We start from the raw sequence: 20,976 nt of genomic DNA, 5'->3' as shown, positions 1-20,976 counted from the left end.
AATAAACTAAAGTACCATCCACTGTGCTGCCCAGCCCACCTTTCCTCACTCTCTCCTGCCTTTGCCCGGGATGTTCCCCCCTGAAGCTGGGCACACTGTGTCCTTCCCAGGAGCTGGCAGAGAGCAGCCCGAGGCAGGTCCCTGGGAGGGATTGGAGTTCTGTGTCTGCCTGAGAAGAGTTGGCCAGGGCTCTGCTGTCTCCATCCAGAGGTCTCCCCAGCCTGCTCTCCCCACCCCCAGGCCCCTGGCCCGCTGCACCTGAATCTACTTCTGTGTCTGGGAGAAGCCCCCTGATGCTTTGGGCCCCACATCAGTTCACCTTTGCAAAGTCCTGCCTCTGGCCAGCCCACACTCACTCCTGAGCTCCCACTGCCATGGTTTGGGGCTCTGTTTTTGCCTTTTGGGGGTCATTTCCCGCTGCGATGTAACGAAGCTAAAAGCTCTCCCCCGGGCAGTCCTGGAGTCACCATGGAATCGGCAACACAGGTACGTGCTCCAACCAGGAGTCGAACCCACACCCGTTTGAGCCACCAGACCAGGCGCGCCCCTTTGTTTTTTTGTTTGTTTGTTTGTTTGTTTTTAAATATTTTATTGGTATTTTACAGAGAGGAAGGGAGAGGGATAGAGAGCTAGAAACATCGATGAGAGAGAAACATCAATCAGCTGCCTCCTGCACACCTCCCACTGGGGATGTGCCCGCAACCAAGGTACATGCCCTTGACGGGAATCGAACCTGGGACCCTTCAGTCCACAGGCCGACGCTCTATCCACTGAGCCAAACCGGTTTCAGCAACCCCTTCGTTCTTGATGTTTCCTTCAACACATTGTACAGGGCCATTTTCTCTAACTAGATGGATACGTATCTACCATCTCCTTTAATTTCTGATCTTCAAGACACTTCCAACCCAGCAGACAACCACGTGGCTCAGCAGCCAGCATCGCCACCCGCTGGGCAGACAGGGAACCAGCCTCTGCAGAGAGAGCTCCTCTCCGCCCCTGGCAGGTCAGTGGCTGGAGCACGTCATTACAGTGGACTAGTGTGGTGTTAGCATGACCCAGCGTTTCCAGGAGTGTGTGTTTTGCATGTATGTGGATTGGTTGTATGTGTGAATTTGCCGCCTCTTTGGATGTTCCTGATGGTATCTGTGTGTGTTTGTGACCTCTTTGTGTCTGTTTTGTGTCACTGTATGTCTGTTATCGTGTGTGTGTGTGTGTGTGTGTGTGTGTGTGTGTGTGTGTGTGTGTTTTGTGCTGTCTGGGTGGCCGCATGTATTCTTATACATGTGTGTTTGCCCGTAAGTATGTGTATGTGTGTGTGTTCCCCTCAAGGTGTTGCCTATGGCTACAGTGTGCATCTTCGTGGGCCTGGCCATAAGCTCTGCACCTGAGTGCCTGCCATCGGCGGTGAGGGTTGTGTACCTGTGTGATCCTGTGCTTGTGGTGTCTGTATGTTTCCCTGTGAGTCTGTGTGTCTGAATGTATGCCTGTGAATTCCTGTGTCTGTGTACCCCAGCTGAAAGCAAATGCATAGGCAATCTGCTGAGGGCGACGGAGAGGACAATATGTTCTTCCCAGCCCCCTGGCCGACCCCGTTCTGCCCCTGTTCTCCCAGCATCTGCTGTCCCCTGGGGGATCCATCAGAGCCCCAGAGATGGATGAAGTGAAGGGTCAGTTCCCCAGGCTGTGAGAAGGTGGGGAATTGGGGGAGACTCTGATGAACGACAGGAGATATAGAGCGCGGAGGGAGGCATGTGTGGGTAGGACTCTGGTCCTTCGGGAAGGAGCTGTAGGATCCTGCATCCCTGGCCAGGAAGGAGTGGATGGGTGCATATGGGGGAAAACTGAGGGGGAAGACTCCTAGGATCTTAAGTTCCCCCCACCACCCAAATAATGATACCCCTGGGGAGAACTGGGCCGTCCTGTGGGACTCCTGGTCCCTAGAGAGCAGGTCACTCCCTTGCCCACGTGAAAGCTAGGCTGACACCTAATAGAAGAAGGTGCCTGGGGGCTGCTCAGGTGTCACATCTGAGCCTCTGGGTTCTGGTCAACTGGGTGTGCATGGCCAGCACACGTTCCTGCGCAGAACGAATGGAAACCACAGGGTCACCATCGGTGTTCATGGCGGCGTGTTTCCCATCAGCCCCAGCTGCTGGGGCACTCACCTGGGCCACGCAAAAGGCACAGAGCCTCGGAGGCGAGGCGGCGACTGATGTTAATGTAAAAGCACGTAGATGCCGGATGCTGGCAGCCCTGGGCCCTCCCCAGTCAACACACGTAACATGTGGGTCTTCACCGCCACCACAGTGGGGGAACCGACGTAGCCAGGGATGTAAACACGGTCACACTCAGAAGCGGGTGTGAGTTTGCTGCCGATGACACCTGTCCAAACTCCCTTTTTCCAAAATCCACTCCTGTGAGTTTGGCCGATGGCTGTAGGTGGCAGTTCCGGGACCTAGTCACCTGGATGAAGAGAAAGCGAACCGTCCTGAGTCCAGCTGTCCTTCCCTACCAATCTCCCCTCCTCCCTGCACCCCTGCACAGTCCCCCAAACAGGTTTGCACCCTGTGGTGGCCTTACGTTTGCTAGTCAAGTATGCCCTCTTCTCCTCCTGACCCGCTGATGTTGGCTGCAGCCTGTGATGTGCTTGGCCCATGAAATGTGATGGGATTGAAGCCTGTCACCTCTAACAGAAGAGTCTGGCAGCACTGAGACTGGCCATCCTCTCTGTCCATCCCTGATAACACCCAGCAGTGCCTCCATGGGGGGGTCTCTCCTTTATCCTGGTCCCTATAGAACCAGTGTGGACATGAGGCATCAAAAAGAAAGACACCTGTGATTACTATACGCCACTAAAGCTTTGCACCTGTTTATTACTCACTGTCACATCTAGCCTGTCCTCATGGTGATTCATTAACAGTTCTACTGTCAAGAAGGCAGCAGAGCCGAAACCGGTTTGGCTCAGTGGATAGAGCGTCAGCCTGTGGACTGAAGGGTCCCAGGTTCGATTCCGGTCAAGGGCATGTACCTTGGTTGCGGGCACATCCCCAGTAGGAGGTGTGCAGGAGGCAGCTGATCGCTGTTTCTCTCTCATCAATATTTCTAACTCTCTATCCCTCTCCCTTCCTCTCTGTAAAAATCAATAAAATATATTTTTTTAAAAAAATCAATAAAATGTATTTTTTAAAAAAAGAATGCAGCCAAAACCGGTTTGGCTCAGTGGATAGAGCGTCAGCCTGCGGACTGAAAGGTCACAGGTTCGATTCCGGTCAAGGGCACGTAACTTGGTTGCAGGCACATCCCCAGTAGGAGGTGTGCAGGAGGCAGCTGATCGATGTTTCTCTCTCATCGATATTTCTAACTCTCTATCCCTCTTCCTTCCTCTCTGTAAAAAATCAATAAAATATATTAAAAAAAAAAAAGAATGCAGCAGATCCTAACATTGTAAGCCTAGCAACCTATTTTATTAGAGACACATGGGTTTGACTTCCAGCCCTGCCTTTATTAACTCTACAATCATTCAATTTACGTTGAGTCTCTGAGCCTGGATTTCCTCCCCATTAAATAGATGGTTAAACCATCTCAGGTTGCGGAGAGGATTAAATGAAATAATAATGCAGGTAAAGCATCAAACCGGGCCTGGCACCTGTAGTAAAACATTCAGTAACTGTTAGCTCCTTAGCTTCACAATGGGTACTGACCACAGACATGCAGACAATGTAGGGAATGTCAACTTGGTCACCTATGTACGCATACTTTCAAATTTCGTCTTTAAACGAATAGGATAAGATGATGCATATTCTCTCGTGGCCTGCATTTTCTCTTACTAATGTGATGTTTTATATTAAAAATAAGAAATCGGCCTTCGGAGTGGCTCAGTTGGTTGAGCAGGGTGCCATGCACAGGAAGTTTTCACTTTGATTCCCAGTGAGGGCACGGGGGAGTGGGGGGGAGGAGGGAGGTATGAGGGCTCAATCCCCAGAGTGGGGTTTTCAGAAGCCAGCTGATCAGTGTGTAACTCGCTCTCTCTCTCTCGCTCTCGCTCTCGCTCATTTCCTCTCTCTTTAAAAATCAATTAAATAGCCCTAACCGGTGTGGCTCAGTGGATAGAGCGTCGGCCTGCAGACTGAAGGGTCCCAGGTTCGATTCCGGTCAAGGGCATGTACCTTAGTTGCGGGCACATCCCCGGTGGGAGGCGTGCAGGAGGCAGCTGATCGATGTTTCTCTCTCATCGATGTTTCTAGCTCTCTATCCCTCTCCCTTCCTCTCTGTAAAATATCAATAAAATATATTTAAAAAAAAAAAAAAAAATAAAAAAAAAAAAAAATAAAAAATCAATTAAATATATATATATATATATATATATCCAAAAAAATTGTAGTCTTCAGTAATATTTTAAATAATGCTTTCCACTTCCAGAAACATTCTTAAATATTCAAAGTGATGAATAGCAAGAACCTCCAACCAAGATTACTCTACCCAGCAAAGCTATCATTCAGAACTGAAGGTCAGATAAAGAGCTTCACAGATAAGAAAAAGCTAAAGGAGTTCATCAACACCAAACTAGTATTTTATGAAATGCTGAAAGGTATTCTTTAAGAAGAGGAAGAACAAGAAAAAGGTAAAGATAAAAATTATGAACAACAAATATATATCTATCAACAAGTGAATCTAAAAATCAAGTGAAAAGCTTTAAATGTGCAGGGAATGTTTTAACTTTCTCACTCAGAATAACAACACTGAAGGAGAAGCTTTTACCCCATTTACCTGAATAGGATCCTCTTTTATCAGAACATACACTTTGCTAGAATCCTCATAAGTTTCAGGCACATTTGAGGTTTTCAGAAACTGCATCACACCTGCTAACCTAGTCAGGCCTACTACCTGCTTGATGTCACTGGAAGTATTTGTGTGGAAGCTCTTTCACCCCTACCACCTGGCTCACCTGAGGAGAGTGCATCACTCACAACCCCTGCACACTCTGAGGTTGTGCTTGAGAAAAGTATGAATATTCTGAGCTCCTGGCTAGATCTTCATTCCTTTCTCTCTGACTAGAGAATAGCCCTCACCCAGGTTTTATCCAGAGCACCCATCCTCAGCTAAGAGCTACCTCTTTCAGGGACATTGTGGGTCTCACATTAGGCTGTGATGAAGTGTTTCAGGTTCCAATTTATCCACCTGCAAACCTCTTGCTGTCCTCTGCTCTGGTTTATGACCTTTATGTAAAGGTGTTTTTTCTTTTGTACCTTTAATTTTGTTGGTTCTATTCTCTCCCTGGGATGATTGAAAGGAAAGTTGTGTTCTGTCAGCATGGACAGGTGAACAGATATGGTGGGGTCCCAAACTTTCTGTGCTTTGGAAGGCACAGCTTGATGGCAGAAAATCACTGTTTGTTCAATATTGGCTGATTTTGTATTGCTGACCAAGGCATTGAGAGAAAGTGTGCATGACTTTGTAGTTCTAATGTGCTCTGTGGTGCCTCTTTTATTGTAGAGGTCAATGGTCTTTCTGAACAGGCGGCCTTTATTGTGCTCCTGTGAACAATATGAATTATATTCTCTGTTCCCAGTATGTATTACATAAGTGTCAGCAATGTTTAGGGAAACTACTGTCCACGCGCTCCAAAGAGGCCATGTGTCATGATGTATGAGATTTCGTGTGCTGGTGTCATTTACTGTAAGACTCTGAGGTGGAAGTAGTTTGGGACATAAACACTGTTTTCATAGTCATGGCAGACACTGCAGTTAAACTGGATAAAGACTGCCTCTTTTGGACATAAATTAAAATTATTTCATGTCCTGTGTCTTGTAGGATCTCTGAGAACTTTCTGAGGACCTCCATCACTATTTCCTGTAGCTGGCATCACTAGCAGATAAAGTAATCTCATGGTTTTGTGCATTTCCCTGGCCCCTTAGGGTGTTCATCTCAAGGTTCTTCTCAACAGGCAAGACCTCAAAGCTAGAGGAAGGATAACCCTGTAATCAGTCCCAGGATGTGTCTTTCGTAACCAGTCAGCATTCCTGTTGATTCCAATGGCAATAGTCTTCACTGCTTGACAGCATTTGCTGCCACTGAGGCAAGGCTGTTCCCCCAGGAAATGAGAACTCACATGCAACAAAGTGCACCTTTCTCATGTGTGCTATTTGGTGAGCCCTGACCTAGAGAGAAAGCTGTGAAACTGTCACATGTGACATTCACCACCTGTAACTCCTACACAGGGTGGGGCAACAATAGGCTCACAGTTGTATGTTTGGAAAACACAGAGATTATTGTTTTTAATAAATATTTTAGAAAATAGTTTTATTCTTTTTTGGGGGGAGAGAGTAAGAGACTGTAAGAGAGAGAAAAACATAGATCTGCTGCCTCCTGCACACCACAAAATCCATTTGGGGATGTTCACTGACCTGGAATCAAACCAGAGACCTGTCCGTGAATGGGATGACACCCAACCAACTGAGGACACTGGCCGGGGCAGCGTTTATTCCTGTTTATTATTATTAATTAATGTATTATTTTCCATACCAACAACTCTATACCTGCTTTTGCCACACCCTCTATGTTCCTACTGCCCTGTTGTAATCTCTCTCTCTGCCTTTCTCAGCCCCCCCCCATGCAGTCATGGGTTTTCTTTTCTTTACAATGGAATAGTTCACACTGTTCATAATTTTATAGGCACTACTTGGTGTGTACTCCTTAACAAATACTGGTTTCCTCCATGTACACAGTCATTTTGAGATTTAACACAAAGGCTCATGTGAAGAGATAATTTACTTATTTCTGAGTAGTACTGTGTTTGGTGAATAATCACTTTATCTATTGATCTATGTTTTTTGTTATTTTCAGGTTTGGAGTATTATATTTTTTTTATTTTTTTATTTTTTTAATATATTTTATTGGTTTTTTACAGAGAGGAAGGGAGAGGGATAGAGAGTTAGAAACATCGATGAGAGAGAAACATCGATCAGCTACCTCCTGCACACCTCCCACTGGGTACATGCAACCAAGGTACATGCCCTTGACCAGAATCGAACCTGGGACCCTTGAGTCTGCAGGCCAATGCTCTATCCACTGAGCCAAACTGGTCAGGGCTGGAGTATTATAAATAAATCTTCTGGGAATATTTGCATTCAGTTCTCTATATAGACATATGGTTTACTTATCAAACTGTTGTGTAGGTGAATGTTTTACATTTAAGATATGCGGAACTGCTGTCGGTGCTGGACCGCCTGAGACAGCAGCCCGATGGCAAATACGTGGTGGTGACTGGAATAACTCCAACGCCCCTTGGAGAAGGGAAAAGCACGACCACACTTTGGGCTGGTGCAAGCCCTTGGCGCCCACCTCCATCAGAACGTCTTTTTTTTAAAAAAAATATATATTTTATTGATATTTTACAGAGAGGAAGGGAGAGGGATAGAGAGCTAGAAACATCGATGAGAGAGAAACATCGATCAGCTGCCTCCTGCACACCTCCCACTGGGGATGTGCCTGCAACCAAGGTCCATGCCCTTGACCGGAATCGAACCCGGGACCCTTGAGTCCACAGGCCGACGCTCTATCCACTGAGCCACACCGGTCTCGGCCATCAGAACGTCTTCGCGTGTGTACGGCAGCCTTCTCAGGGCCCCACCTTTGGAATAAAAGGTGGCGCTGCAGGCGGTGGCTACTCTCAGGTCATTGCCATGGAAGAGTTTAATCTGCACCTCACTGGTGACATCCACGCGATCACTGCAGCTAATAACCTCGTTGCCGCGGCCACTGATGCCCGGATGTTCCATGAACAGACTCAGGTGGACAAAGCTCTCTTTAATCGTTTGGTACCATCAGTAAATGGAGTGAGAACGTTTTCTGATATCCAAATCCGAAGGTTACGGAGACCAGGCATTGAAAAGACCGACCCTACCACATTGACAGAGGAAGAGATAAACAGATTTGCAAGATTGGCTATTGATCCGGAAACCAGAACTTGGCCAAGGGTGCTGGATACCAATGATCGATTCCTGAGGGAGATCACAACTGGACAGGCTCCAACGGAGAAAGGTTACACACGGACAACCCAGTCTGATATAGCTGTGGCCAGTGAAATCATGGCTGTCCTGGCCCTCACCAGTTCCCTGGAAGACATGAGAGAGAGACTGAGCAAAACGGTGGTGGCATCCAGCAAGAAAGGGGAGCCCATCAGTACCGAGGACCTGGGGGTGAGTGGAGCGCTGGCCGTGCTCAGGAAGGACACCACCAAGCCCAACCTCATGCAGACACTGGAGGGCACTGCAGTATTTGTTCATGCTGGACCCTTTGCCAACATCGCACACGGAAATTCCTCTATCATTGCAGACCGCATTGCACTCAAGCTTGTTGGGCCTGGAGGATCTGTAGTGACGGAAGCAGGATTCGGAGCAGACATTGGAATGGAAAAGTTTTTTAACACCAAATGCCGGTATCCCGGTCTCCGCCCTCACGTAGTGGTGCTTGTTGCCACTGTCAGGGCTCTTCAAAGGCACGGAGGTGGCCCCACGGTTCCTGCCGGACTGCCTCTTCCCAAGGCTTCCATAGAGCAGGACCTGGAGCTGGTTGAAAAAGGCTTCAGTAACTTGAAGAAACAAATTGAAAATGCCAGAATGTTTGGGGTCCCAGTAGTGGTGGCTGTGAATGCATTCAAGACAGATACAGAGACCCAGCTGGACCTCGTCAGCCGCCTTGCCCAAGAACATGGGGCTTTCGACGCCGTGAAGTGTACTCACTGGGCAGAAGGAGGCAAGGGGGCCCTAGCCCTGGCTCAGGCCGTCCAGAAAGCAGCTCAGGCACCCAGCAGCTTCCGGGTCCTGTATGACCTCAAGCTCCCCGTTGCGGATAAAATCAGGATCATCGCACAGAAGATCTATGGGGCAGATGACCTTGAATTGCTCCCTGAGGCTCAGCGCAAGGCAGAAGTCTACACAAAGCCGGGCTTTGGGCATGTGCCTATGTGCATGGCCAAAACACACCTGTCCTTGTCTCATAATCCAGAGCAAAAAGGTGTACCTACCGGCTTCGTCCTGCCCATTCGTGACATCCGTGCCAGCATCGGGGCTGGTTTTCTGTACCCCCTGGTTGGAACGATGAGCACAATGCCTGGACTCCCTACCCGGCCCTGTTTCTATGACATTGATTTGGACCCAGAAACCGAGCAGGTGAACGGGCTGTTCTGAACAGATGGTCCATCTTCAAGAAGCTACTTTGCAAGTTAGGCCAGTGTGTGTATTCAGGCCTATGGGCAGGAGTGTGGGGAAGCTGAGAGAAGTCAGCCCCTGCCTCAAAGATCTTCTGAAAGAGCCGAAACCGGTTTGGCTCAGTGGATAGAGCGTCGGCCTGCGGACTGAAAGGTCCCGGGTTCGATTCCGGTCAAGGGCATGTACCTTGGTTGCGGGCACATCCCCAGTGGGAGGTGTGCAGGAGGCAGCTGATCGATATTTCTCTGTCATCGATGTTTCTAGCTCTCTATCTCTCTCCCTTCCTCTCTGTGAAATATCAATAAAATATATTTAAAAAAAAAAAAAAAAAAAAAAAGATCTTCTGAAAGAAATAGTGGGAGTTTCCCCCAAAGCCCTTCTTTGGTCTTAATTCCTATCACCATGTCTAAGTTAACATAAAGCATGCACATTTCTATTTACTGAAATTTCACAGGATAAAAGAAAATGATTTTACTATGTTTGTGTTTAAATATAAACTGCAGCATTGCCCTAACCGGTTTGGCTCCGTGGATAGAGCATCGGCCTGCGGACTGGAAGGTCCCAGGTTCGATTTCGGTCAAGGGCACGTACCTTGGTTGCGGGCACATCCCCAGTGAGGAGTGTGCAGGAGGCAGCTGATCAATGTTTCTCTTGTCACTGATATTTCTAACTCTCTATCTCTCCCCCTTCCTCTCTGTAAAAAAATCAATAAAATATAAATAAATAAATAAATAAATACTGCAGCATTAACAGACTGCTGCAGTCTCTGCAAAAAAAAAAAAAAAAAAAAAAAAAAAGATATGCAGAACTGTGAACCAAAATGGTCATTTCCTTTGCCTTCCCCCTATCCCACAGAATATAAAAATTCCAATTTTTCTGCTACCCTTCAAGGACATACAATGGTTTTCAAATAGTAACCCCGGAAATGCATAGAATGTTAACTCGCTTTTGTTTTAATTCCATCTACCTAAGAATTTTTTATGATGAACATTTTTTCATATATGTATTTGCACTGTCTTTATCTGCTTTGTTAAAATGTCTGCTGAGAATCTTTTTCAAATTGTTTAAATAAATTTATTATTTTAAATTATTATTTTTAAATATATTTTATTGATATTTTACAGAGAGGAAGGGAGAGGGATAGAGAGCTAGAAACATCGATGAGAGAGAAACATCGATCAGCTGCCTCCTGCACACCTCCCACTGGGGATGTGCCCACAACCAAGGCACATGCCCTTGACCGGAATCGAACCCGGGACCCTTCAGTCCGCAGGCCGACGCTCTATCCACTGAGCCAAACCGGTTTCGGCTAAATTTATTATTTTAACTGAAGGAGGGCTGTGCACCATTTACATCCGCTTAAATGTCCCTCATTCCTCAGTGACTCAAATGACGCCCTTGCCATATGAAAGCATTGGTTTTGAATCCTGGAAGGAAAGTTGTTTTACTCAGTTTTAATGCTCTGTACAACTGAAGCCAACTTATACCATATACTTATATATCTAATCTGCATTGCTAACATTCAGAGCCACTCTTATGTAACTCTAAGAATTTATTAATACATTAAATGAAGTCTAGCTTTGCAGTATTTATCCATTTCCATGGCATAAATATTCTCATCATGGTGAGTTTTAAACTGCCAAAATGATAGCAGTGAACATTGTCACGATAAGATACTTTAGTAGCACATCATTGGATTTTTTTTTCCAACAAACTGATACAGTAGCAACAAATATGCCCCAGAACGTTCATAATAACACAGTAAAATTATTGGGATCCTCAAATTTTAAACCTATTTTAAAGTTTGATTTAAGTACAATTGATTTAAATCATACATTAAAAAATATTTTTAATTGATTTCAGAGAGGAAGGGAGAGAGAGATAGAAACATCAATGATGAGAGAGAATCACCGATAGGCTGCTTCCTGTACGTCCCCTCTCCCTGGGAATTGAGCCTGCAACCCATGTATGTGCCCTGTCTATGAACAGCACAATGACCTCCTGGTTCAGGGTCGATGGTTAACCACTGAGCCACTCCAGCTGGGCTATAGTATTTAAATTTAAAAATATATATATTTGTGGTTTTTATTGTTGATAGTATTACAGATGTCCCCCATTTCCCCCTTATATGTATTCTTCGGTGGATCTGTCCATACGGACCAGGTAAGCAGACCTCCAGCCCCACCTCCTCCTCCAGCACCACTTGTGGGGCCTCAACACCTTACTCACCAAGGTCATTGGCTGGGAGGAGCCCTCCTCTGGGCCTTTGCGAAAACTACATTACCCAGAAAGCACTGCGCCAGAGTGAGAGGCGGTAAAGACCACTTTGGTTCCTGCACATCCGGTTAGGGCGGGACTTCCTGCATCGTCTTCTTGGCGGCCGTTTGGCCTGTTCTGTGGGTTCACAGACTCACAGCGTCAGCGCTCTGGTGGCGAGTGGGAGGAGACGCGGGAGGCGGCGTCCCCGCTGGGCAGGGTGAGTCTGAGGCCGGGTGACCCCCAACCGGCGGGACTGGGGTCCCCGTGCCTCCCCGCCTCCTCTCCGCTGACAGAGTTCACTCGGCGTCACCCCATCGGCCCTCCAGCCTCGGGGCCGGCGCCGCTCAGGCCCCGCAGCCCAGGTCGCAGCGCCCAGAGCGGTGAGTGCCCGTGGGGGACGCAGGGGGTGAGGGGAGGAGGGCGACGGGCTGCGATGCCCCGGGGAAGGCCGTGGGGGGCTGAGCCGGGAGGTGGGGAGCCCAGGCCTGTTTGTGTCTAAAGGCGACAGCGAGGAGGAGAGGCGGTTCCGGGAGGAGCGTCCCTTCCTCCTCAGGGGACGGGGCTGTGGGCGGTGGGAACCACAGAGGGACCTTGGGCCCCGAGGGGTGCGGGCGTCACCGGCCCCGGGGCTGGGCCAGGGCCCTGAGCAGCCTGAGCCCCCGGGTCCTGGCGGTGGGTGCCAGGCCCTCCACAGGCCTTCCGTCCCCACAGGTTCCTGCAGGTGCAGAGCCGCTTAGGGGCTGGGCTGTGGGGCTGATGTCAGGGCCTCACACTGTCGTGGCCTCTGAGATAGTGGGGTCCTGGGGCTGTCCAGCCGCTCTTCTCGGGGACCTTGGTCCTGGGGACCTTGAAGGGACACCAAGCCCAGAATCCTAAGTCCACGTCAAGGGTCAGATGAGTGTCAGCTGATTTTGGCATCCAGTGGAATTGTGGGTGATAGGTCCTTCCATGCATGGGTTCCAGAATGGGCAAAGGGTTGAAGTGAAGACTAAGCTGATTCAGGGACGAGCAGGTGTCCATTTTTAAAAAATAGGAGCTGGAAACAGTGGGACAGGAATCGAGTCCAGAGGAGCTTTGTGACAACTTGGGTGTCTGTTCTGCTGGTGATGGGATCACTGAGGTCATTGGAGCAGTAGAGCAGGTGATGTGTCCCAGGTCTCATTAGACTCCTGTGACTGCAGCATGATGCACAATATGGGTGTGAGGACGGTGGTAGAAAGCCCAGGACGGAAGCTGCTGTAATGGTCTTGGTGAGTGTGATGGTACCTGGAGCTCAGTGGTGGTTGTGGATGTGGAAGAAGCAGTTCCATCATGGATCAGTGATTTAGGTGTGGCCACCTGGATTTTCTAATTTTGAGGATTGGAGAGAGAGGTAAGAATCAGAGATGATGTAAAGGTTTGGATTTAGCACCTGAAGGTATGAAAGCTCCATCAACTGACATGGAGAAATTCATAGTGGGAACAGTCATATTCATGAGGAATATAAAATCTTTTGTTTTTTTTATTAGGGTATGAGATATTTCAGAGACCAGTTCATGACCATCTGGAACTCTGAGGAGTAGTTCAAGATGAAGACTACTTAAAAAAATAGTAAAGACCTTGGAGCAGGGAGGAGTTGTGGATCACCTTTTTATTTTATTTTATTGGAGGTTGAAGAGTAATTCAAAAAAGGTGGGACTGTGGCTGGTGCATATTTACTTCTTAAACACTCACGAGGATTTCTTGTGACCCTTTGTGTGGCCTGGTGTGTTGCATCCAGTTTGGTTGATTTGCTTATGGGCCTGAGTGGGCATCTGTGAGACTCACTGGGCATGGGGTAGAGGGCCATAGGCAGTGGGACTTGAGTACTGAGGGCTGTGAGTGGAGAAGGGACATCAACTGCAGCAGCAGTAGAGGTGGGCTCTGGATAACTGAGATCTGATGTGGTTCTCAGTAGGTGAGGTTGAAGGAAAAAAGAAGTTGGGATGGAGGCCTTCATAGCAGAACTGAAGGCTGTGTCTTGGGTGTGGGCAATCAGAGTCATGTTAGTACGTGATACTGTTTGAACTTGCCATGCATTCTCTGGAACACACATGCTGAGTTATGACTAAGACCAAGGAGATGTCTATGGGAGCTGGGGCTACGGGAGTGCAGGTGTGAGAGAGGTGTGGGTGAAGGAGTGATGTGCTCTTGGAGAGGGAGTGTGAATTCATGGCCACAGATCCCTGATCCTGACATAGAGGGAATGAAGGTTGAGTCTATTTCTTGTGATAACTGGGTGATACAACATGGGGAATTTTAGGGTAATTCCTGAAAAGACGGGTGTGTGGCGCTACACACCAGGTCCAGAATTTAGGTGTCATATAGGTGCACACCTGCCTGTTGTAGTTGGGCTGATACAGTGATCAATGGGAATGGGATAGCATACATCAGTGTCACCTGGGCTTGAAAATCTGTACTGGCTTGGGGAGGGGAGAAGGGTGAGAGAGAAATACATTACAGAGGAAGTGAGTTAGAATGTTGAAAGAAGGTTATTAGGAACATGCCTTATTCTTCATGGCGTATATGTGTTGTCTTTGAAGTTGTGATTCTGGGAATGAAGCTGTATGAGAGAAGTGTGATACAAAGAATTATGTGGAACAGGTAGGGCAAAGTGTTGGCCTCAGCACCCTAAGATTGGAATCGAAAGGGTGGAATGTGATGCCATGTTTTTCGGGGTCTTGGAAGGAGAATGCATTGGACAACAAGGATATTGCCACACAAGACCAGTGTCAAATCACTCACATCTCTTTTTATGGCCAACATTTATCTGTACCCTATGTTGGTGACACCCATTGTGTTGACTCTAAATGTGAGGCCCTGAGGTCAGGTATCATCAATCTGGGCATCTGCTCTATTGCTGTGGGAAGACACAGTATGAGTAGGAATATAAGGAGAGAGTGACTTTGGTGGATGCAAGGTCCACTATTTTCTGTGATGTGGGGAGTGGAGGGAGCAGATGGATATGGAGATTGGGACATATGACGAAAGTTAAAGCCTAGGAGAGAAGCTGATCATGGACTGAACTGTGCCCATTATGACAGGATATGGACTTTGAGGACGTGGCCATTGCCTTCTCTCAGGAGGAGTGGGGGCTCCTTGATGAGGCTCAGAGACTTCTGTACTGCGAGGTGATGCTGGAAGTGTTTGCAATTGTCTCATCTGTAGGTAAGAGCTTCACATTGTCCCAGTGTTCTGTGGTGATGCCCTCTCTTCCTTTATTCTCAAAACAGCTTCCTCTCTCCCACATCCAGAACACGGGTTGTGCTGATTTCTGCCCCTGTCTTGTCAAATGTGCTGTGGCTGCCCATGCTGAGCTGTGTGGAGACCCCTTACAATTGACTCCAGGAACATCCATAACACCCATTGCCTCAAAAAGTGCAGAAAGTGTCTGGAAATCGGGAGTCTTACAGGCAGCTTAATGGGTCCCATCCTCCCCTTGCTCTTCCTGGGAGGGTGACAATACCCACATTTATTCCCTTCTTCCCTCTTCCTGTGGGGAAAGGTGCTTTATGACAGCCTGTGCCAGGTTATGTTCTTCACTGACATGAACCGAGGGCTATTCTTGTAAGACCTTCTTCAGTTGTTGTTTGTAATATCACCTTAGCTGAGGACTATTGTGGGCCAAATTGCTCTGGGCCAGAGCTGGATGCTCCCCTCTGTTGCCTTTCATTAATACTTGGAATATTTAGGGTTTATGCATAGGTAGAGTAGAAGATTCCGGGGAAAACCTGGTTTCCTTACAGGGTGAACATGGAAGATAGTCTCAAGAGGAGATCTGGCCATGCTGAATGACAACTGGGGGGAAGGTATGACATGTGGTGGTCAGATGGTAGCAGGAACCAGCTAATTTCCAACAGGGTTTAGGGGCAGGTGCCACTCGCTACACCCCATTTCTACCTTCTCTTTCCCATAGTTGACACGTTGCTGACTTGCATTTCATCTGTGACTTTCTGGCTTTTGACCACCTTCACCTTTGTCACCATTTTGCATCACCTCTCCCACTGTACTGCTTCCTCTGCAGTATTCTCCTACATGGCCCTGCACATGTGTTATGAGTTGCACATATATGCTTAAATCGTCTTGAATGCCTGCTACTCATTTATTGAATTTTACTTGGAATAAGACATAACCAACCTTCTTCACAACTTGCCCCTGTCATCAGCAGACCAGTCCTGCTGAGCACTCTTAGCAGAAGAATAAGCTGAAAATACATCTTCTCTTCCATGTGGTCCTTACCATGTATGTGTCATGTTTCAGGTGAGGTCTTCCCTGTTTTGGGACCTTCAGAAGCCCAGACATTCACAACAGTTTCTTGTTAATCCTTCCTGCACATCTCTTATTTTCAGACAGTTGCATTGAACCCATGTATTATCTCCAAAACACTTTAGCAATAGCACTTCTCCTGTCAGCACAGTCAACATTCAGTTCCTCCTCAATTCTCTCTTTTCAGGTTGTTGGCATAAAATGGATGATGAGGAGGTCTGTCTTGAGCAAAGCATATCTGTTCAAGCAGAGTCACAGATCAGGGCTTCTAAAACAGTTCCAGCAACCCAGCGGAGCCATATCTGTGGGAGGTGTTTCTATGTGTTCAAAGATATTCTGCACCTGACTGTGTCACAAACAGCAGACTTTGAGCAGAAAGCCTTCTTCAGTGACGCATGTGTGAGAGACTTCTGTTTCAGTGAAAACCCTCAACAGCAGCAGAGGGAAGCCAGTGGAGAGAAGCCCTGGAAAGAAGCTGTGAACAGGGCCTCGTTTGTGACCAGGTGCAGCTTCTACTTACCTTGGGTGCCTTCAACTAATAGGAAGGTTGGGGAAGACTTCCCAGCCAGCTCAGACCTTCTCCAGCAGGAGGGTCCTCTCAACACTGAGGAGCCACACACTGGCAGTGAGATTTCACAGGAATATCTTGGTGGAAAAAGTCTTCAGCAGACTTGTAATTGTGAAAAATTAGGCAGCCACATCCAGAAAGTTGTTCAGCATCAGGGTTCCTGCTCTGGAGAAGTGAAATATGACTGTGACAAATGTGGGAGAATTTTTAAACGAATCTTTCACCTCATTCGACATGAAACAATTCACACTAGAGAAAAGCCGTATGAGTGTACTGATTGTGGAAAATCTTTTAGGAACAATAATAACCTCTTCAACCACAAGAGAGTTCACACTGGTGAAAAACCTTTTAAATGTAGTGATTGTGGGAAGTTCTTTGGACAGAAGTCTTCACTCATTCGACACCACAGCGTTCATACCAGAGAAAAGCCGTATGAGTGTACTGATTGTGGAAAGTCCTTCAGGCTAAGCTCTCACCTCAATGAACACAACCGTGTTCACACTGGAGAAAAACCCTATGACTGTACTGATTGTGGGAAGTCCTTCAGGAGAAGCCATGTCCTCTTTGAACACAAGAGAATTCACACTGGTGAAAAACCTTTTAAATGTAGTGATTGTGGGAAGTTCTTTAGACGAAAGTCTACCCTCAATCAACACCACAGAGTGCATACCAGAGAAAAGCCATATGAGTGTAGTGATTGTGGACAGTCCTTTCGACTAAAGGGGAACCTCATTCAACACCACAGAGTTCATACTGGAGAAAAGCCGTATGAGTGTAGGGATTGTGGAAAGTCCTTTAGACAAACACCTACACTCATGGACCACCACAGAAGTCACACTAGAGAAAATCCCTATGAGTGTACTGATTGTGGGAAGTCCTTTGGACAAAGGTCCTACCTCATTTCACACCACAGAGTTCACACTGGAGAAAAGCCATATGAGTGTAGTGATTGTGGAAAGTCCTTCAGGAAAAACTCTCAACTCACTGAACACCACCGTGTTCACACTGGAGAAAAACCCTATCAGTGTACTGATTGTGGAAAATCTTTTAGGAACAATAGTAATCTCCTTAGGCACAAGAGAGTTCACACTGGAGAAAAACCATTTAAATGTGGTGATTGTGGGAAGTTCTTTAGTCTAAAGGGGAACCTCATTCAACACCACATAGTTCATACTGGAGAAAAGCCATATGAGTGTAGTGATTGTGGGAAGTTCTTTAGACGAAAGTCTAACCTTATTGAACACCACAGAGTTCATACTGGAGAAAAGCCATATGAGTGTAGTGATTGTGGAAAGTCCTTTAGAGAAAGACGTTCGCTCATGGACCACCACAGAAGTCACACTGGAGAAAAGCCATATGATTGTAGTAAATGTGGGAAATGTTTTAGCTGCAAACCAAGCCTTGTTAGACATCTGAGAGTTCACATTGGAGAAAGTCCTTAAATGTGTAGGGGATTTTTATCTTTCACTCTACAACACTGGAGGAGACTTAAATCCATTTACCTGAATATAAACCCTTCTTACCTGAACATACACTCTGCAAAATTCCTCATAAGTTTGAGGTACAAGTGAGTCTTGAAGAAGCTGCATTGCACTTGCTAACTTCTGAGGACTCTTACCACATTGATGTCACTGCGAGTATTTGTGGCTGAAGTGACCTCCTCTACCACCTGGCTCACCTGAACAGTGTGCATCAGTCACCACCCCTGTGTGCTCAGGGAAAAGGAATTCTGTGTTCTCACTTGTGCTTGAGAAATTTATGAATTCGCTGAGCTCTTGGCTGTATCTTCAATTTTTTCTCTCTAACTAGGGAATTGACCTGACCCAGGTTTTGTCCAGAGCACCCATCCTCAGCTAAGAAGTGGTACCTCTTTCAGGGACACTGTGGGTCTCACATTACATTGTGATGAAGGGTTTCAGGTTTCAAATCACCAACATGCAAGCCTCTTGCTTTCCTCTGCTCTGGGTTATGATCTTTATGTAAAGGATTTTTTTCTTTTCAACCTTTAATTTTGTTGGTTGTTTTAATTCCCTGGGATGATAAAAAGGAAAGTAGTGCTCTGTCAGCATGGAGAGGTGAACAGATATGGTGGGGTCCCAAGCTTTTTGTGCTTTGGAAAGCACAGCATGATTTCAGAACAGCACTCTTTGTCCAGTGTTGGCTTATTTTGTGTTGCTGACCAAGGCCTTGAGAGAGAGTCTGCATGACTTTGTGGTTCTAATTTGCAGCCTGGTGCCTCTATTAATGGTGATGTCATGGTCACCCAGAAAAGAAGGCCTTTGTTGTACTTCTGTGAACAATATCAATTGTATTCTCTATTCACAGCATTTATTACACAACTCGCAGCAGGGATTCCTACCCACATACTTTAAAGGAGCCAAGTGCCATAATGTTTAAAATGTCATAGGCTGGTGCCATTTGTTTTAAGACACACAGGTTTAGATTGAACCACAATTAGGAGATAAACACCGTGTTCGTAATGAGTGGATAAGACTGGAGTAAATTAGATGAAAAGTGCCTCTTGTCAGCGTTATCCACGAATGGTCAGTGGGCTGTGGCTTGTGTGATCTCTGTGTACGTACATTCTGAGGACCTCCATCACTGTCTCCTGTGGCTGAAATAATTGGCAGAAAAAATAATGTAATGGTTGTTTGGATTCCCCTTGCCCATCTAGGGTGTTCACCTCAGGGTTTGCTCAGCAGGCAAGACCTCAGAGCTAGAGGAAGAATAAGCCTGTAATCAGTCCCACCACGAGTCTTTTGTGATTCCTGTTGATTCCAATGGCAGTAGTCTTCACTCCTTGACAATATTTGCTGCCATTGAGGCAAGGCCGGTCCTCTCAGGAAATTAGGAAAGAGATGGTAGAGCCCATATAGGGTTGACATTTTAATTTTCTAATAAGACAGGTATATCTAGGTCTTTATTTGAAAGTTCTTTTAAGGCTTTATTTAGGTATCTTTAAAACTGAAATGTAGCCTAACTGGTTTGGCTCAGTGGATAGAGCGTTGGCCTGCAGACTGAAGGGTCCCAGGTTCGATTCCGGTCAAGGGCATGTACCTTGGTTGCGGACACATCCCCAGTGGGAGGTGTGCAGGAGGCAGCTGATCGATGTTTCTAACTCTATTTCCCTCTCCCTTCCTCTCTGTAAAAAATCAATAAAATATATTTTAAAAAAAAAAAAGACTCTGACTCTGTGAGTGCCTCTGAATCCTCGGCACACTTCTCACGCTCATGCTGGTCTTTTAAAAAAAAAAAAAACTGAAATGTAACAAAATGCACTTTTCTCGTGTGTATTTTGTGAGCTTGGACATAGGGATCAATCTATAAAACCATCACTTGTGAAATAAACTTATCTCTCACATACAAGTTAGGTCAAAAATAGGCTTAGAGATGTGAATATGCAAAACCAAGTGTTTATTCTCTTTTTAAAAATAAGTATTTTATATATCTTTAACTGACTTTTTAGAAAGAGAGGGAGGGAGTCAGAATGAGAAATGTCAATATGGAAAACATGCAGCAAACTGCTGCCTCCTGCACACCACCCACAGGGCATCCAGGCAGGAATGGAACCTGAGACTTTCAGGGCAAGGAATGATGCCCAACCAACCGAGGCACACTGGCCGGGAAGCGTTTCTTTCTCTATTATTTATTAACTAGAGTCCTGATGTATGAAGATGCGTGCAAGAACGGGCCTTCCTTCCCCTAGCTGCCGGCACCTCCTCCGCTCCGCTGGACCCTCCTTTTCTCTCCGGCCTGGAGGCGCCTTTCCGCCTTCCCACGTTGCCCGGAGGCCCAGAGCGGCTAGCACGGTGCGGAACGCCTGCTCCACCAACTGAGCCACACCAGCTGGAGCCCAGTGCAGTCTTCTCACCCCTCCACTAGTATGAGCATGATAGCATGGCTTCCAAGGGCCCAGGAGGGTTGTCTGGGATTGACTTCACTCATTCTCCACAACCTTCTTTCTTTGGTTTGAAGAATTTGACCATGGCTTTGGCTCTAATCCAGTGCTCTCTCCTGTTAGAAGCAGAGTTTTAGTACACGGCCAACCCTCATGCCCCTCTAGCCGGGGAAGTGGCCTTAATTTGGGGTTCAGAAGGATGGTGCTTTTCCCGAGCATCATGATAATCGTATGCGGGGCTTAGGGGGTGGAACCCAATTTGCAGTTACGTCGCACCGACCTAGGGAGGGTAGAAGCATTCCTTACGGCAGAGACCCACAGTAGCTTCTCAGGAAACAGAACTTCAAATACAGCTCTCAACTCTTTTTTTTTTTTTTTTTTTTTTAAATATATTTCACTGATTTTTTACAGAGGAAGGGAGAGGGATAGTTAGAAACATCGATGAGAGAGAAACATCGATCAGCTGCCTCCTGCACACCTCCTACCAGGGATGTGCCCGCAACCAAGGTACATGCCCTTGACCGGAATCGAACCCGGGACCCCCCAGTCCGCAGGCCGACGCTCAACCCACTGAGCCAAACCAGTCAGGGCTCAACTCTTGATCACTGTGAAGGGCAGGAAGAGGTGTTGTGCTAATCTATGTTTCTTGGCATGTTTCCACCCAAGGGCCATGTTCCGGAAGAGTCGGGGACCTCCTCATTTCCGGCTAGAGCTAACAACAGGTGAAATAGGCAGCTGATCGATGTTTCTAACTCTCTATC

The 20,976-nt window shown here is 46.9% G+C and overlaps 1 protein-coding gene and 1 long non-coding RNA gene across 2 annotated transcripts; both read left to right on the top strand.

Moving 5' to 3' along the window:
• Positions 1 to 1,338: 1,338 nt before the first annotated feature.
• Positions 1,339 to 9,223, top strand: LOC308235271 (C-1-tetrahydrofolate synthase, cytoplasmic-like; the record flags this gene model as incomplete). The annotated part of the gene is given in 5 exon segments (XM_080644032.1): positions 1,339 to 1,404; positions 1,613 to 1,683; positions 7,193 to 7,310; positions 7,312 to 7,347; positions 7,587 to 9,223. Coding segments are annotated over 5 exon segments (1,890 nt in total). The 3' UTR covers positions 9,186 to 9,223.
• Positions 9,224 to 11,553: 2,330 nt separating this feature from the next.
• Positions 11,554 to 19,485, top strand: LOC308234850. Its single transcript, XR_013959143.1, has 3 exons — positions 11,554 to 11,845; positions 14,528 to 14,651; positions 15,937 to 19,485. It is a non-coding gene; the product is annotated as an uncharacterized lncRNA (long non-coding RNA).
• The last annotated feature ends 1,491 nt before the right edge of the window (positions 19,486 to 20,976 follow it).

Source organism: Plecotus auritus (assembly GCF_963455305.1).
Source record: "Plecotus auritus genome assembly, chromosome: 10".
In the NCBI taxonomy this organism is placed as follows: domain Eukaryota; kingdom Metazoa; phylum Chordata; class Mammalia; order Chiroptera; family Vespertilionidae; genus Plecotus; species Plecotus auritus.
Note: the sequence above shows the minus strand (reverse complement) of the source record. Positions and strands in the feature narration are given on the sequence as shown.